The sequence below is a fragment of the Sparus aurata genome, chromosome 15 (assembly GCF_900880675.1).
Source record: "Sparus aurata chromosome 15, fSpaAur1.1, whole genome shotgun sequence".
Classification (NCBI taxonomy): domain Eukaryota; kingdom Metazoa; phylum Chordata; class Actinopteri; order Spariformes; family Sparidae; genus Sparus; species Sparus aurata.
In genome coordinates this window covers 13,593,171-13,612,067 of record NC_044201.1, presented here as the reverse complement: position 1 = coordinate 13,612,067, position 18,897 = coordinate 13,593,171, and the positions used below count along the sequence as shown (strand labels likewise).

General features: G+C 42.7%; 1 protein-coding gene across 1 annotated transcript; it reads left to right on the top strand.

Moving 5' to 3' along the window:
• The first annotated feature begins 179 nt into the window (after nucleotides 1–179).
• Nucleotides 180–18,258, top strand: nid1a (nidogen 1a). The gene is made up of 20 exons (XM_030442037.1): nucleotides 180–489; nucleotides 2,852–3,151; nucleotides 3,233–3,459; nucleotides 3,792–4,054; nucleotides 4,145–4,285; nucleotides 4,603–4,854; nucleotides 5,133–5,333; nucleotides 5,502–5,735; nucleotides 5,934–6,071; nucleotides 6,609–6,737; nucleotides 7,614–7,757; nucleotides 9,923–10,042; nucleotides 10,545–10,763; nucleotides 10,911–11,083; nucleotides 13,121–13,247; nucleotides 13,344–13,515; nucleotides 14,868–15,025; nucleotides 15,104–15,227; nucleotides 15,972–16,084; nucleotides 17,643–18,258. Exons 1-20 carry the CDS (start codon nucleotides 286–288, stop codon nucleotides 17,771–17,773), a joined length of 3,570 nt encoding a protein of 1,189 aa, XP_030297897.1. The 5' UTR covers nucleotides 180–285; the 3' UTR covers nucleotides 17,774–18,258.
• The last annotated feature ends 639 nt before the right edge of the window (nucleotides 18,259–18,897 follow it).

The window sequence follows — 18,897 nt, the reverse complement described above, 5'->3', positions numbered from 1 at the left end:
ATAACTCTATGTTTTTGTTTTTCAAAGTGAGCCAAACGCCATCACCGCTGATGTCCAGTAACACAACACTTCAGGAATTTATTTTAGGAACAGCATGAAAAGAAAAGTAAAGGCAACCCTCTCATTTTTCCCTCCAGTGTCGGTGGCTTTATGAAAGCGTCTCTCTCTTCAACTCCGCCCCACATATCCCAAACTCTGACTGAACTTTCTTCACTGTGCGTCACTCTCCACTAACCTGGCTTGGACCGAGCACAGGACTGCTCAACTTCTCCTGAAACACGAACAATGGGTTGGCAAGAGCGAGGATGGCTCGTCTGTGCGAGTTTTCTTGGATTTGTGGCGTCGGTGGAGAGCATAACGCGGGGAGAGCTTTTTCCTTTCGGTCCGAGCGCAAGAGACCGGTTAATGGAAGCAGGGAATGACCAGACGCACCGACTCCAGCTGGACAACCCAGTGTTGTTCTATGATGGCTCTTTCGACAGCATCTTTGTAAGTTACAACTTGGTGCACTATCATTGTCGTTGTAATACAAACACGTGGGATTTATTGGTCAGGGTGGACTGTCCAGCGATCTTGCGCAATTGCGCACACCCTGGGGTAGAAATGTATACGTCAAAAGGGGTCAGTAGTTACACCATGAAACAATGCCTGGAAGTTGCAAAATATATGTGGGACAGGGTATAATTTTTCTGTGTAGCCCTGGCGAATCTGTAAATATTGATTCATTTATCACAGACTGCTGTGGAATGCAGCCCTGAGGTTATCATTTTACTGTTGACACAAAGAGAGCAGAGTACTCCAGGAACCTCATTTTGCAATCCATCCCCCCCCCCCCCCAAAAACACTCTACTGATGAGTCTCTGCCACAGAAGTGTTGGACCAATAAGAGAGGCTTACAAGAGCAACATTTATAGTTTTACATTATAGGGCTGGAGAATCAAGGGGCTCTCTGTAACATGCATGAATACATTTTGTATTGATCATATGTGAGATGATTGTGAAATGACGCGTAAAATGAGGCATCTATCTCACTGGGTTGCCTATAGGAGCTTGTGGACGATGTGTTGAAGTTGTGGATTTCTTTGCAACAGACCTGGCTCATATTTTCCTCACCAGTCCAAAGGATGTTACTTTATCCACACTCTGCTAACAGAGAGCAACAGTGGCCAACATTATTATGGAAACAATAACACAACATAAGCTAACTACTCCCAGCACAACACAGAAGTTCAACAGGGCCCCTTTAATGGAAATATTATCTAAATGGCTATTTACAATAAAGTTGTAATGTGTGACTAAACAGACTTATAATAAAGTTTAGTGGTGCTGCAGAGATGTCCTGGCCTACACATTGTTCTACAGATGTAAGAAAACATGGTTTGTTTGGTAGAGATCCCAACAAATGTCACATCATCATGAGTTTAATTTTTTTGTAGTAACAATGTGAAGATTGTGAATCATGTTGTAATATCTGTGACAAATAATCACAATATGATTCTTTTTTAAGATGTCCTGCAGCCATTATTCAAAAGAAAATCACATCCTGTCTAATATAAATAACATAGAGTGGAAAAAATATGCAAAATAGTGACTTCCTCAATTATTTAATGTGTTTATTATTTGCTGTTCAGTTACCATGTAGAGATGTAAAATGACTTGGAAAAAGCCAACAGCAACATTTAGCTGAGAACAGCACCATTGTGTTGGACGGACAAACAGCCTTTTATTCCCCGTGATTCTCCTTTTCAAAGAAAAGTGCTGCATCTCTGTTTTAATTGTGCCGCATGTGGATTATATGCTATCAGAAAGTGATTATGTAGTGAAAGGTATTTCCTTTGTAAAGCAGGAACTTACCATTTACCTAAACTTCATCCATACTTAGTCTCACCCAAGGAGCAGATTCATTTGTGGAGATGTGAAGAGTCAAAAAAAAAAGGTTGTGGTTAACACATGAGCCTGAGGTTGAGAATAAATATTTAAGTCCTAGTTATAACTATCAGTCTAGGGGGGGGGTTTCCTAAATGCTGACTACTTCCATCACTCATCACAAACATATTTCTCTCCTGCAGCCATAATAGTCTGAGGATTTTTGCTTTTCATTTACGAGACAGTCAACTCTGAACTGTCTGCGCCCTGAAGGCAAACAGTAATGTCTTTCACACCAGACCTGGTTATAGAAAATACATTTTCTCCAATTATTAGGATGTTTTATTGTCTCCTCTTGAGTGTGATTCATAATCCACAGAGCCCTGGTATGTCGGGGGTAGCCATTAACCTTAAAAAAAAAAAAAAAAAAAAAAAGATCTCTCCCTGGATACATCTGCGAGATCAGAATCACTGATCATTTTCCCAGCTCTATCTTCAATTTTGGCAGGAAGTTTCTGTAATGACGATTAGTGCGCAATCTTGAGGCTCTCTGGGGCTGCTTGTCAGGGGCAAGGACAGGAAACAGTGTGGCCCGGGCCAGGAATAGTGCTCTTGTTTTCCCCTGGTCAGGAAGTGAAGGAGCCCCATGTGCAGAGTGCCTGTGTGTGTGAGTGTTACTGTCATGGGCCCAGCTTCTCTTTTTTTACAAGCCCTCCATGTGTTCGTGTTAAACCTTAAGTGTGTAAAAATGTGTGTTAAATGGCATTTGTTGTTTGTTCGTTAGCGCTTTTGTGGGGCATGGCAGCTGACTCGGATCATTAGTCTAATGAGTTTGGAATAAAGATCAAAGTGGGTCAGACTGGACTGGGTCAGCCTCAGCAGTGAAACACTTCTTCGTGTGTTGTTATCCAAGAGAGTCACAAGGTGTTACAATCATCTAATTTATTGTTCTCCCCATTATCTTAATTTGTGCGTTTAATTTCAGATCAACACCAATGGTTTTGTTGCCACAGCGGAGCCAACCAGCGAGTCGACCTATCTTGGCAAGATGCCCCCGGGGTTCGGCATGATTGCAGCTCTGCAAGGAGACCTGGACACAAGAGACGGTGAGGGCAGAGTATACTTCCGTCAAGATTCCAGTCGTGATGCCCTGCGTCGGTCAGCCGAGATCATCAACAGGGCTTTCCCTGAAGACGATGAATTCAACCCAACCCATGCTGTGGTGATCACCTGGGTCGATGTCACTGCCCATGAACCTCACAGCAGAGGAGATGGCAACAGGAAGGTGAGCATCACATAGTGGTTCAAAGTTATATCTGATGGAACTGATCATTTACGACGTCCTCTCTCATGTTCAATCACACAGAGAAACACCTTCCAGCTGGTAATTGCATCCATGGAGACGGCCTCGTATGCTATTGTCCTGTACCCGAGGGATGGAATACAGTTCACCTCCACGCCTGCAAACGGCCAAAGTGTGGTCATGCATGGTGGCTTCAGTAAGGGACTGGTCAAGGGTTTCCTATTTTCAAGTCAGGGACCATACTACCGCACCACCACCGAAGACGAGGCATCCATCAGAGCTTTAGCAGAGTAAGTCAACCAATGGCCCGACAAGGTCACAGCTGTCAACGATTGATTACTACTACTACTACTAGAAGGGTACTCAGTAGAGCACACAACAGAGTCATCAGTTTGAGTCCTTTTTAACTGCTATATGACAGCAAACTGAATATCTTTGGGTTGTGGACAGAACAAGACATTTGAGAACGTAATCTTGGGCTTGGAGAGACACTGAAATTTACACCAAAGTAGACTTACACCAAACAACTGTTTAATGAATTGAAAACTCAGTGAAAAGATGAATGGACAATGAAAATAGCAGCCCTAGAACACTGCTTTAAAAGTCTCCTCTCTCCTCACAGGGAGACCAACTCTGGCCAGCGGGGAGTATGGGTGTACGAGATTGGAACTTCTCCCTATTTTACCAACGTGGTTGCAGGTGAAGTCACTGACCTGCCCGCTGAAGCCACAAGGAGACCTGCATATACTGATGGACAGCAAGTGGAATACCCTCATTTTGAGTCAGAGGGGGCGCAAATCGAAGTCCACCCAGTTCAGTACCAACCCCATCAACCTGGGAACCCAGAAGTGGTTGTGGTGGACGACACAGATATAAATGTAGATGGTGAGTCCACAGCCGTCCATTGCTGGAAGATTATAACCATTTTATTAGCTGTTCCTGTCACGTTCTTACTGTGCTTTCATGTGTTTTCAGTGTTCTCATATAACCTTGGGACGTGTGCCAACAACGCTAATAAGTGCTCCCAGTTTGCTGACTGTAAGGACTACTCCAGTGGATACTGCTGCCACTGCAGGCCTGGCTTCTATGGCAACGGGATACAGTGTGTTGCAGAGGGTAACGTCACGCTTCTGCCTTAAATTGAAAGATTGAAACAGTGGGTGGAAGTGTCAGTTTTGCCACTTAAGATTTGCGAAAGTTGCTGGCATCGCTTGCCAATTTAAAGGCTGAAAATGTGACAGGAAGCCACAGTTTAGCCTTACGTTTTATCCCTAGGGTTAGTAGGATTCTACAGTAGCGGACAAACCAAACACTGGCTGAAGAGAGGACCTTTTATGTTTTTTGAGATTTAAGCAGTCACCGTGAGGGAGTGTGAAGTGTTTAGCTGGTTGTGACCTGACACCAACTTTGATGGTTTTGGTTTGTTTCTGCAGGAAAGCCACAGAGGATGAACGGGAAAGTGTATGGAAAAGTGTATGTGGGCAACTCTCCTTCTCCTGTGGAGTTCACCAGCAACGATCTCCACTCATATGTGGTGGTAAACGACGGCCGCTCCTATGTTGCCATCAGTGAAGTCCCCTACACCCTCGGGCCCTCGCTGCAGCCTCTGTCAGCCCTTGGTGGTGTGATTGGGTGGGCATTTGCTCTGGAGCAGCCTGGCTTCAAGAATGGCTTCAGCATTATTGGTGAGGAAAAGACCTGTACAACTTCACCGACAGTTTCTGACGATGTGATACCCAGCAGCTTCTCATGTGGTTTTCTCATGCTTCACTTGGTTAGTAAAGGCCAAAAGAGAAGATTCAGGAGGCAAACAGAAATGTTAATGCTGCCACAGCTGCAGTTCTACTCACTCTGTCCAGCTGAATTCCCCTCACATTACCTCAGCTGAGACAGAAGGCAGTAAGCCAAAGTTCATCCAGGGCCAGGGTCTTAAAGTTAACCTCCTCGTCTCTGTCCTCTGTAGGGGGGGAGTTCACACGACAGGCTGAGGTGACCTTTCTGCCAGGGAATGAGAAACTGACCATCAGGCAGGAGTTCAAAGGCATCGATGAGCATGACCACCTGGCGGTGAGCACCACCCTGGAAGGCCGGGTCCCTGAGGTGCCTCGCGGCTCCACTGTGCAGATTGAGCGCTACTCTGAGATCTATCAGTACAGCAACAACTGTAAGACACAGCCTGAACAGACAATGTCACCGGGGTTGTTTCTCCTGATTTTTGCACTTGACCAAACCTCTTCATCCAAAAGTATTTTCCTGACTTTGTAATCATGAATTAATACTTAAGAATCAAGAATGAGAAACTTTGGTCTTACCTACCTGTCATACCTTCCAGTGATAACCTCATCCTCCACCCGGGACTATGTAGTGAGCCTGCCTGATGGCTCCACTGAAACCAGGATGTATCAGTGGCGTCAGACCATCACCTTTCAGAGCTGTCAGCATGGCGACTCTCTGAGAGACATGAAACCGACCCAGATGCTTAGCGTGGACCAGGTGTTTGTCATGTACGACGCTAATAATGAACTCATCCGGTTCGCCATGAGCAACAAGATCGGGGATGTCAATGGTGAGGTCATGGAGACTGTTTTTGTCTTCCTGTTTGGGTCTCTGCTCACTTCCTTCCCGGCGTGCAACATATAACATCCTGACCAAGGACAGTTTTACTTAAAAATTAGGACTGTTGTTGAATGCTTGATCTCATTGAATCACATGAATGAATATTATTGTTGTGACATTTCATCTAATTTACACCATTAATTCCCAGGAGGGCAGCCACAGGAGAATCCATGTTTCACTGGAAGACACGGCTGTGACACAAACGCTGTGTGTCGACCTGGAGAGGGAACTCAGTTCAACTGCGAGTGTGCTGCTGGCTTCAACGGTGATGGACGCACATGTTATGGTAAGCATGATGTACGATATGATACGAGAAAGCGTGTAGTTGCCTCTTGATTCTCACCACTAATATACTTTTTCCTTGCAAGTACATCAAATGGTTTCCTCAACTGTTTAGAGCCTTCATTTAATCAACCCCAGCTCCTTAAAGCCTTCCTTCCTGGGGAACTTGGCAATCTTGCCAATTAGCAGAGTGAGTCCCACTTGGTAAACAAAGTTTCCTATACTCTCAGACCAGGTTAACATGTCTAGCGTGGTCCTCATCCCCAGCCCCGGCTGTAGAAAACCAACAGTCTTTTGCAATCAGGACAGGAAAAGCTCTGATGCACAGACAGTAGAAAAAAGGAAGGAAGTATTTCAGACAGATGTTATCATGAAACATTTGTAATTAAGAAATCTAATTAAGCTCCCTCCTCTGATCTCCTGACATCTGATAATAAAGGACACTGATTTGACAAATGTTCAGACTTCAGAGCTTCAGATTTCAACTCGGGCCTAATGAAGGAGTTATTAGCATATGATAATTGTCTCTCCTCTTTATCAGACATTGACGAGTGTGCAGAGAATCCTCAGATCTGTGGCTTCCACGCTATCTGTAACAACCAGCCCGGGACCTTCCGCTGTGAATGTGAAGATGGCTATCAGTTCGGCAATGATGGGCATACCTGCACTGGTAAGTGATGTTGCCAAGTACAGTTACATAGCTCATAAACCTCACCTAGTAGTTGGGATGTACCGTTTCAGACACAAACATGCAATAAGAACATGCAATAACATGTCAAGTAGATCAATACAAACAAGATAAAGCAGATCATTTTTAAGGTTCACAATTATGTGTCAATGTCTTTGTGTAAAGATGTGTGTTTGTGCATGTTCATCAGGCCAAGGCTTACTTAATTAGACTGCATCAGGATACTTCAGAGTCTTTAAAAAGTAATAAAAGGGTTTACAGGATAAGCCTGACCTCAATTTTCCTCTCTAACTTTTCTGGTCTCCGGCTGGTTTGTCACCTGCTGTAACCCACACATATTAAAGGAATAGTTCAGTGTTTTGGAAAAGATACATATTTGCAATTCTTGCCGGGAGTTAGATGAGAGGGCGACTCTCATGTCCATATGCTAAATTATAAGTTACAACCGGCCAGTTGGCGTAGCTTGGCATAAAGACCTGAGGAAGGGGGAAACAGCTAACCTGGCCAAGTCCAAAAGTAACCGAAACTACCTGTCAGACATAACGCGTTATATATTTTTGGTTGTTTAATCTTCACGAAACCAAATGCTGGCAGTTTCCCCCCATTTTAAGTCTTTTTACGAAGCTAAGCTAACTAGCTGCTGGTTGTAACCTTGTGTTTTTTGGACAGATATAAGAGTGGCACTGATCTCCCCATTTAGCTAAAAAGTGTATTACCCTAAATGACAAAAAGCAACTGCTTAAAAGTTTTAAATGATGTCTCATTAATTTTTAACGTCTCCTAACTTATAAGGATCTCATCCTAAATGTTTCATACCAAAACAAATGAACAGTATTTTCCTGGTCTACTTCTCCTCAGAGATTGACCGAGTTGTGGACGCCTGTGAAGAAGGCACTCATGATTGTGACATTCCTGAGCGCGCTCAGTGCAGCTACACTGGAGGCTCATCCTTCATTTGCTCCTGCCTGCCGGGTTTCTTTGGAGATGGAAGAGTCTGCAAAGGTACTACATACAGACACTAAGTATACGTTTGTTGAATAGACTGCTTTTAGTTTGTACAGAATGTTTATTTAGTGCTTATAATTCACATCCACCAACATACAGTGTTCACATTATGATAAGTAATTAATTTTTGTACATTGCTTTATCATAACATAAGACTTACAGGAACTTATCACTGGTTTTGCATATTTTAGTTCCTCGGGCACTAATTGTTTATAGTTTACATCACTGCCAGCCATTCGAACTAGAGGGTTAGGGTTAAGTCTTAAGGCTGATCTGTTACATTTCAGTCAACCACAGGTTTCTATTCATTTCAGTAAAAATCAACTTAGAGACCTGAAACTTTATAAAGGCAATCAGATGGTGGACCGAGGTGTGATAATGCATTTCAAGGCAGAGAATCCTTGTTTATGCAGCCTGGAGTGTTAACACATGAACATTTTTCACATTTTTCGTCTTTTTTAAATGAATGCTATTGAGTCTTGTGATGAATAAGTAATGGAATAGCAAAAGCAAAAAAACACTTTTATGTTTTTTGGTATGTCATTCTATGTGTCTGACTACATATTCATCGCCTTATTCTGTAACATTAACATTTGCATTTTGTGATCGGCTTAATTTAAAAGTAGCTCATTTAATCATAGATGTGTGCAAAAAAATGAAGTTACTTGACATTGGACTGACTATGCAGCAGCTCTGGGTGGATCGTGGGATGAAAGAAATAATGAATTAATTAAAAATGTATAGTTTTATCAATTCAAATCATAAATTGATTACAATTAAACTCTATAATTTATCCCAGTCACAAACTTTTTTGTTTGTGAAAGAAGAGTGTGAAATCTGAGATTTAAGAGTTTGCTGCCAAAAAAACTCAGCATTCATGAAAAATGCTATCAGGGAATGTTTGTTGAGGAGGAGAAAAGAATAAGCGGAGGAGAACACTTATGTGAAAATGATGTGATTTCAGAAGCATCTGGCAATGATCGAGTGTCAGTGTCGTCTCCTTACAAATATGATTTTCCGGATAATTCTTCCTTGCAAATGCCTTCATCATGTGATGATGTCTAAGTTAAACAAACACGGTTCAATCCAGTAATAGAGTTGGCAGTAATGTGAAGTGTTTCCGGTCAACTAAATGTGAAACCGGCAGGGTTGTCCTTGAACACATGTAGTCCACATTTCAAACCGATTGCAATGAACTTCAAGGCTCGAATTGTTAAACCATCTGCTCAGGACTGGAGGAGGTGAGATTTCAACATTATACATCTGCTGTGATTGAACAGTGAAACATGAAAAGCAGATGGGAATTTAAAGCTGGGGTACGACTGGAGAAACCAGCGAGAGCAAGCTACATTGTGAAAGTATCCGACCACATAAGGCCTTCCCCCTTTAGGTCTCCCTTCAGAGCCGTGTTCAACAAACTCTCTTCAACAAGTGGTGAAAAAAACGTACCTGAGTCCAAAAAGGCTACCCGAGCTGCAGTTAGCCGCTATGTGCTATATGATAACTCTGTTAACTTTCGTCAGGGGCTGTGTGCTCAGTGCTGCTGAGCTAGCGAGCGCTCAGCAGCTGTGTACTGTGAGCGCGGCACATTGTTGTCATTTGCTCAACATATCCAACGACCTTATGTCTCACTTACATGTAAGGAAAAAATGTGCATAATGAACAACAACATGGCTAGTTAGTACCTACAGCATGTTAGTATTGGGAAGTTTTGGCTCTACTTTTCCTGCCATTCTTGTGCCAACAGCTCGCTTACATCTTCAGCAGTTCATCTTGCCAAGCCATTGTGGAAGACTCTAGTCGTGTGCAATAAGTGCAAAGAGCAGAGTGCACGCGGGCAGGTACACACTGTAGGTAATGTCCCTACTGCCCACTGTGTGTTTGAAGTATGAATTTGACAGGTGAATAATTCTTGCAAATTGCACCCTCAACATGTGGAGGTCTTCAGTCGGCGTGTAGGGTTTTTTTTGGTTGGGAGCGCTCATTCGTTCATAGTTTCCATTCTTTCCACGCCTTTGCCTGATGCTTTGCACTCTGAGGACAGTTATGGGAAGAGTGCAGATCCCTGGCCGTAAAAGGACGCAACAAATGCAGAAAACCTTTCGCAGTGTTGATAACTGATTCTTCTCTGTCCTCTTCCACCCTCTTCTGTCTGCCTGCAGACATAGATGAGTGCCAGCCAGGCAGGTGCCATCAGGACGCTGTTTGTTATAACACCCAGGGATCATTTACCTGCCAGTGCAGGTCAGGTTACTATGGCGACGGCTTCTACTGCTCTGCAGGTAAGTCTTTTGGAATTACATATCTTTTTGACAGGCAAACCCAACATTCTGCTTAAACAGAGCGTCATTGTCTGTCAACTTGATTTTATATTCAGTCTGTGCTGTCAAAGGTTTATTTCTGGAGTCTGTCGGAGGGGGGGGCGGGGGGGGGTTGAGACAGTTTCAGGAAATAGTTTTCTCTGATTTAGTTGCAGACTCGATAATAGAAAAATTGAAAACGGATCCTTTTCATTCCCAGCATTGTTTATACCACCCATCTGTACAAGAGGAGTGTTTGGAAATGAGTTCCCCGCCAGAGTATATCAGTGCCAGCTGGAATCTGTTTTTCATTTTCTACTGGATAGCAAAAGGAATTTGTCATGTCTTACGAGGGATGTGGGTGTTTTTGTGTAGCCACGTTCTAAGCAGAAGAAAAAAGGAGATATGAATGAGCCTATGAATATGTTTGTGACATTGCCGCACAGTTATCAGTGTGCCCTCTGGTGCTTTCTTTTCTCTTCAGAGAGGACAAAAACACAATGCGAGACCCACAGAGACAGCCTCCTGGGTGCTGGCCCACGGGGCCCCAGACCTCCCATCGGGCAGTATGTCCCTACATGTGACGAGAATGGTGCCTATGAGCCCATGCAGTGTCACAGCAGCACGGGACACTGCTGGTGCGTAGACCGAAACGGACAGGAAATTCCCGGGACTCGCTCTGGACCTGGCAGCAGACCAATGTGTGAGTACATCACATGTGTTTACCACCGGACAACAAAAGATCACACTCTCCTTTACTATGTATTAAAAGACCAAATGGAGGATTTGGAGAAGTTTTTGTTGAACAGAAAACAGTCTCACTGCTATAATGACCTCTGATCTCTTGTAGGTATCAACCATGGCGGTGTGCCACCACCTGTTGGACCCACCCCTCGACCCGATGTCCACCCACTTCCTCCAGGAACACACCTGTTGTTTGCCCAGAGTGGCAGGATAGAGCACGTCCCACTGGAAGGTCATGACATGAAAAAGGAGGATGCCAAGGCTGTCCTCCATCTGCCTGTAAGTTTTGTCTTATAGGGCTGGGTAATATATTGATGTCATGGAATTAGTCATATGTCATCTTAGATTTTGGATATTGTTATATTGTGTTGAAGGCTGCATTACAGTAAAGTGATGTTATTTTTCTCAACTTACCAGACTGTCTTACTTGTTCTAATATTTGTCTTTGTCTTGTCACTTAGCCATTAAATTCATTACTTACATTACTGATGATTGTATATATCGTCATAATATTGATATGGGGATACAACAAAAATGTTACGATATTTGATTTTGTTGCCCATTCGGAGCATTTATGTAGTGCATTTGAAGAGATTTCAAAAATATTTAGATCAATTTAATTAATGCAAAAAAGAATTAACATTTTAGAGGTCAAATTGATAAGAAACTTAAGTAAACCAATCATTTAAAAAATAATAATACATATAAGGTGAAGAATACAAGTATCTGTTTTCCTTAAAAGCATTTAAAATGTTTGATGGCTCCAAAACGATCATTTTGTATTTCTCTGTGTAAGAATTTGTCAGCCAATAGTACCAAGCCGTTGGTATGACATAGTGACGATCAACAGTCTTGGTAGTTGCCAGTTTGTGGGAAAAACAAAGTAACATTATGCCCCCAGCATACTGTAATGCCTTAATGTTAGCTAGCTAGCATTAGCAACATTAACGTTAGCTAGTGTTAGCAATGGTAATGTTTGCTAGCTAGCAATAGTGACATAAGCTAACATTTACAAGCTAATTGTAACATTAGTACACTTGCTAACATTAACAACATGCTCCATTAGCTAGTACACAAACTGGCAACCACTTATGGGAGCAGATGACCTGAACAACTGTAACGTGAATGCAATGTAAGGGGGGAGTGGAATGCGAAATATTTCATATTTTTTATTTCAAGGTTTGATGTTCTCAATAACACCTTTAAGGCCATATCGCCCAGTTTTGTTGTCTTGTACAGAAAAAGAGGTTCTACAGGCAGTTTAAGCAGATCTGTGCTTTGGTTGACTTTGGTTGTGGATTTCTTGTGGTTTGAACAGGAGTCTGGCCTCATGTCATGTTTGGTTTTTTTTGTGGCACATTTACCTGAACTCTATCATATCTACAATCCTTATACCGGAGAGATTTTAATGAATCATGCCATAAAAGGGAATTATTCTTTAGATTTTGGCCTGTTCACAACAGACACATGCTGATAAGATCGTAGACCGGTGGTTCCAACCTTTTTTCGGGTCACAACCCCCATATAATCAGGTTAGTGTTCAGGACCTGCCTCCCACATCCTGAAAGTACCAAAATGAAAAAAGGGGGGGTTTTATGTGTGTATCCAATCATAACTTATTTGCACACACACTTGACCATCACCAACACAAACAAAAATCAGTTTTAAGGTAGTTTATATGGTACAGGCAATGTAATGAAAAAAACAATTCCCTAGTCTAAAGTTTGTTATTTTATCTTTTTTTCCACAACCATCTGGCGACCCCTGCAAATTAACTTGAAATTAACCCGACCCCTGGGGGGAGAACCAAAGTCATTAGATCCCAGCCATTCGACATACCAATGACAATGTCAAGTCAGGACTTTTTTGATCATTCAGATCATTCTAGAGAAAACAACCAAAAAGTTACAGTATGTTTGTACTTCTCATTCGTAAACAAAACATCACTTTAGCCTCTTACACAAGTTGCTCCCTTGCTGGTAATAACACTTGCATTCTGGGTCTGCGATTTCCCCATCTGCTTCATGCATTCAAGGCCTGCACTTTATTGGAGGCACATGGCGACATTCACACTAATTACTAACATCAGTCTGACATCTTTGGAACTGCAATTTGCATTTCTTGTTACGCTGATTTCCAAACCAGCTGGTCTGAAGTCTGGTGGAGTTGCTCAGTGTGTGGCTCTGTTTGTTTGGATTTATGTCTAGACGCTAATGTCAAAAAACACATCTGCTCTTTGTTTTTTTTTTGTCTCTGACCAGTCGTGTTTGAGTAAAGTCAACTTCAAAGATTGTTGGTTTGTTGACCCCTCTGCAGGAGAAGGTAATCATTGGAGTGGCCTATGACTGTGTGGAGAAAATGGTCTACTGGACTGAAATCACGTCTCCCTCGATCAGCAAGGCGAGCATTCAGGGGGGAGAGCCCACTGAAGTCATTAGATCAGGTAGCGTTACTGTTATCCTTCAATCCACTGAACCTCTTTCATTTTCAGCCAGTTGTGAAAGAAACTGACATGCGATGAACTGTGACCTGTCAACAGACTTGGACAGCCCAGAGGGTATCGCCGTCGACCATTTGGGACGAACTCTGTTCTGGACGGACTCTGTGAAGGATCGCATCGAGGTTGCCTCTCTGGACGGGTCTCAGCGTCGTGTCATCATAGACTCGGATCTTGTCAACCCCCGTGCCATCATCACTGACCCTCCCAACGGGTGTGTGTTGTTCACCATGAAACCTTTACGCTTTTGTACGCTTGTTTCTTTAACATGCTGCGAGTGAGATAACAACTGCCGAGGAACTTCTTTGATAACATAACATTTGCTGTCTTGCAGAGTTAGATGAGAAGATCAAAAACACTCTTCTCATCTATCTGTGAGTTTAGTACGGGGCACAAAAGACAACTAAATTTCTACATAATGTTGCTTAATTATGAATCTTCAGCCAACAAGACTCCTGGAAGTCACTTAGTCCGTCCAAGAAACAGTCCATTTCATAATCCTGTGTAAATTGTTGTAATATTTTTTTGTGAAAAAAAAAAAAAACCACTGTGATGAGCCAACGCTGGAGAAAGGTCTGGCTGCAACTAATATCATTCTGCTTTATGGAACCAAAAAGTGCTGGGCTGTTTTTATTTCTTTCAACCAATCACAATCATCTTGAGAGGCACTAAACACCATGATGCAGCAGCGTTGCCCCAGAAAATGGTGTCGGTGGGATCTCGTTTTGCATGTGGAAAGGAGAGACCTGACATTAAAGTTCCTACTGTTTGGGACCGGGTTAGGGTTAGGGTAACTGACCATTTTCAGTGTATTGGTTCCCAGCTCGGAAGTTGTCCTGTAGGAAGGGCGTAGAATTGTCAATGGCAGGCTTATACCCACAGTATACATCCAGCGAATCAGGCTACCTTTGCACAGAGCCAGGCTAGCTGTTTGCCCTTGTAGACTGTATTCTAAGCTAACTAGCTGCTGGCTCATCAACAAGAATGCAAATTAGTGTCCACCCTCTACATTTTTGTAAATACACATTTTGTGTTGATATGATTACAAGCAAAATAATTAGCTCTTTGTATTCACGAGGAGCTTATCAACAAGTTTGACTAGCTACAGTCAAAGGTGCAATATGTGCAATATGACTTTTAGTTAAAAACATCCACAAAAAAAAACTTAAATCATCAACAGAATGTGAGGACATTAGTTTGAATATATAAATATATATTTTTAAGTCAAAGATATTTGTATACTGTGTAGCAGATATATCTACTGAAGTTAGCATGCTAATCAGCTAGCTCCAGTCTGTTCTTTTTCACCGCACCATTCTGAGCTGCCACGCCAGACGCTAGCTGCAACGCTAACTGAGCTAACTAGCTGATGGAAGCTACAGTTAGTGGTCACTCTGGTGATATACTGCCCCTATCTTTTTCTAGTGTGAATTTGAGAGGAGTCAAATTCTTACATATAGCCCCTTTGAAGAATCTAATTCATTGGCAAAATAATATTCTTTATGATTTGATTAAAAGTCTGTCCAGTTTGATAGTAAACTGACTCTCCACCTGTCCATACAACAGTAATCTATACTGGACCGACTGGAACCGTGACGCCCCCAAGATCGAGACCTCTTACATGGACGGCTCCAACAGAAGGGTTCTGGTTAAAGATGACCTCGGCCTGCCAAACGGCCTGACTTACGACCCTCAGAGCTCGATGCTTTGTTGGGCAGATGCAGGTACTGTGGCTTTCAGACAGATGACTCATGTATGAAATTATGTCTGCCTTGTGATCAGCAGTAATTTCTCGCCCGCAGGCACACATAAAATGGAGTGCACGCATCCTGCCCGGGGTGACCGCAGACAGGTTATGGAGGGGATTCAGTACCCTTTTGGAATCACGTCCTTTGGGAAGAACATCTACTACACTGACTGGAGGAGGTTAGAGTTTCTGTATTTTACTATCCAATGACAACATGTGGAAGTGCTTCAGAGTTCCAATGAATTTAAATCCTGGCATGCTGTATGCTGTTTGTTTAATACCAACATAATTAATGGTTTAAAGGAGATTGGCAAAAGTTTTATATTTTACAACACATTGGAATGTAGAGCATCAAAGACATAATTTGGGTCTAGGGTTAGGGTTACGTGGTCCACTGTGCCATGTAAGAGCTCAAGTCTGTTAAGGTAGAGGAAAGAGAGGGAAGGTCAGAGGTCAGAAAGCTCCCCACACTTCAAGCGTGGGCCCTTGATGTCCCTCCTGACTCAAACACTCCTCCTCTGAAGACTGTGGAGCTTTCTTCCCACGCGGACGATTCTGTATGTTAGCCACAGCAAAAAGGCGGGGGTGGGGGCATCTATTTGTGTGTGTTGGGTGAGGAAGCTTCTCAAAAAGTGGCAGCTGCTTGCAATTTCTCAGCCTCAGCGTCTGTGAGTGACCCGCTCAGGGCCTCCCTCTGATCTCTCCAGGGCTGCAGCCCTGCTGGAGACCGTTGAGAGGTGGTGGTGGTGGTGGTGGTGGTGGAGGTGGAAGCGCACAAACTATGTCAGTTATGGCTGAGAAAATCTACACTAACCCTTAGTCATGTTTACAGACTTATATACAAAACACATGGAAGCAGGATGCTGACATTAGTCAAGCTGGGGTAGTACTGGATTGCTTAACTCTGACTGTGTTTACAACAGGGATGCAGTGGTTGCTGTGGACCGCTATGCTGGCAAGGAGTCAGACCAGTTCCAGCCTCAGAAACGGACCAAGCTATATGGGATCACCACAGCCTATGCCCAGTGTCCTTCAGGTAAAAAGGGCCATATATTTAACGTGAATTCCCCTGTGTGCCGAAAAAAACTAAAACTAAATGTTTACTCTTGAAGAATTGTTATGAATCCAACAGGAGGCCAAGTCTTACATGCTACACCTTAAACTCAAGATGTAATAATTTAATAAACGCATTTGATTTATGTATAAGTCTGCATTAGACATCTTTTCAAAAGTGCCCCTCCTAGTGTTCCCCTGTAGTATGATTGTTGGTACTGCTGTTGCAAAAAACAGTGTCAGCGGTTCTTTTTCATTTGCAGTGTAAAGTTTCCACATTTATTTCAGTTGTTCCAACGTTATCTGGGGATAGCGACTGGAGAAACAATGCCACTTCCTGTTTTGGTTGCGCCATGGCTGCCGTGCTTGTTTGTGCCATAATTCATTATTCATATCGGGCCAAATAGCATAGTGAGGTTTATAGAGAATCAATCTATCTGCAGATGGTGTGATTACACTGCGCAATCTGTATTTACTCCAGAATTATACATTAAAACAGACTATCTAACTCAGTCTATTGCCAGTTTAAAGGTGGGCAGCACATCAGTAGACTAACCGCTAACTGTCATTAGCTAGTTAGCCCAGTTAGCTGTGCAGCTAGCAGTCCAGACTGGTAATTAGTGGACATGTTGAGGTTTGGTGTTTACATCACTAAGCACAGAAGCATTGAACCAGGACAGGCTGGGGCTAGCTGGTTAGCATGCTAACTCCAGTAGAGATCTCTGTATTACAATACATGGACACCCCAAAACTCTTCTATCTTCATATTCTGTTTACAATTTCAGTTACATTTTGAATGTTTTCAACTAAAATTCTTACGTATTGTCCCTTTAGTTTAATCAGTGTAAGTTATCACATGTATTCAACATGATACTTTGCACTAAATGTGACACTTTACTTTGAACTTTAGATTAGATCGAAGCTTCACATGTGATTAAAATACTAAGTCACTTCTTTTAGAGTAACAGTTAGTGAGAAAACACTCTTTCTCTTCATGCCTGGAGCTATCTTGGTATTGCATCTTGCACTGATGTACAGCCACATTAAAGAGCCATTCCTAGAAATAGCATGACCCTTGTACATTTGGGGGTTAACTTTTGAGTCAGACTTATTATCCATTCCCTTTACTCCTCAAGTTTTTTCACCTCAGTGCCCTCCGTAAATAATTCTGAGTGCAAGCCATGAACAAGGAAAAATCCCAGGATCACTCCTCGACCTGAAAACAACGGGAGTTCTGCAGCCAGCATCCATCATTAGGTCAATCAGTGACTGATGTTACTGTGCAGCACCAGGCCTCATCCTCCCTTCTAGATAAGGCTGCATGCATTATGCAAGCCAGGGAATGTGGAGCCAAGGGAGAGGGGCCTCCGACATCTGGAGTTTGCTATGTGTTTCAGTGAAGTATGTATATATCTGTTGAACAAACAGTGAACAGACTGTTTCCTGAAGCTCCCGGCTACGGTGGCTTATGTTTTATACAAATGGTCTGGAATGTCCCACGTTAATAAGAGTTTGTATACATTTTTTTTTCCTTCCGCCAGGACAAAACTACTGTGCTGTGAACAACGGGGGCTGCACCCACCTCTGTTTAGCAACCCCTGCCGGACGCTCCTGCAAATGTCCCAACAACGCTGTGGGCGTGGGCTGTGTGGAGAGAGACGGCGGCTACTGAGGGAAGGCGGCTGAGCTCTGAGAGTTGACACTGTTTGGATGTTTGACCGCAAATTAGGAGCACTCAGCATTACTAAACCATAGCTGCTGAAAATGCCACTGAAAACCCCGAGGTGAACTTACTGTGCCTTTTATCGCTCAGTCTTATGCTTATCTACATTTTTACGTTTCCCATGGCCTCATAAATAAATTCAAGAAAATTGTAAAATCAGAACTGCCTTTGAGGATTGTAAATAAGACCACGACTGTTTTGTCTTTTTCCTGAGTGCACATAAACTGAGAATAAAGCTCAAGGGATTCATAATTTAATGTGAAATTCATCACAGCAATGCATGACATCATCTCATGTGAGTTGTGTTACACTGTGGCATGTTCAGATAAGCTCATCTCATGGAAGTATTATTGTGGAGTATGACTGGTGTCTGTATGAGCTGGTGGGATGAGTTTACATGCTGGGCAGCAAAAAGAATAAACATTTTTCTAACATGTTGGTCTGTGGCTTTGGTGTGATAACAGTGACACTGTGTGTTAGATTTGGTAATTACAAGTCATGCTTGGCAAAGTAAGCCTTGAGAATAGGGAATACATTATCATGTACAGTGCCTACCATGGATTCTGTTTGAGGTGAATATATATGTAAAAATGTAGAATATTAAAATATTAAAAGTCTAATTCATGGTCCATAAATTCTACTTCTATGGGAGTTGAAGCCCTTAGATTTAGAATGATATACTTCTGAAATTATAGTATTTTCATCTCCTTTGTCATATATTATATATTACTGTAAGATTGTCCACATAAGTTAACTGGCTCTTGTGTGTGTGTGGTGAAACGTTTCACAGGGTGGATTTCATTTTCCACTGTGGACTCCTGACCAGCCATATCATGTTGTTATAAAGTAATACAGTGACCTGTAACCTGCTTCAGGTACTGTTAGAGAGCCAGTTGGTCTGTTGCTCTCACGTGGCCTATTTTCAAATTGCAATGTGTCAATAGGATGACGTGTGTGCTTTGTTAATATGAAGCTGCCACCCCCGCAGTCTGTACGCTGCCACAAAAAGGGAGACACCTGCTGACGTCAGTGGTGCATTAAGGGGCTCTTTAAAAACTCGGAATATGTTAAAT

Excerpts from the sequence above, each read along its gene's own strand:
- nid1a (XM_030442037.1), top strand. The coding sequence starts at position 286 with ATGGGTTGGCAAGAGCGAGGATGGCTCGTCTGTGCGAGTTTTCTTGGA. Across the intron at positions 490-2,851 it reads GCTCTTTCGACAGCATCTTT|ATCAACACCAATGGTTTTGT; the intron begins GTAAGTTACAAC and ends GTTTAATTTCAG. Across the intron at positions 10,764-10,910 it reads ACCTGGCAGCAGACCAATGT|GTATCAACCATGGCGGTGTG; the intron begins GTGAGTACATCA and ends GATCTCTTGTAG.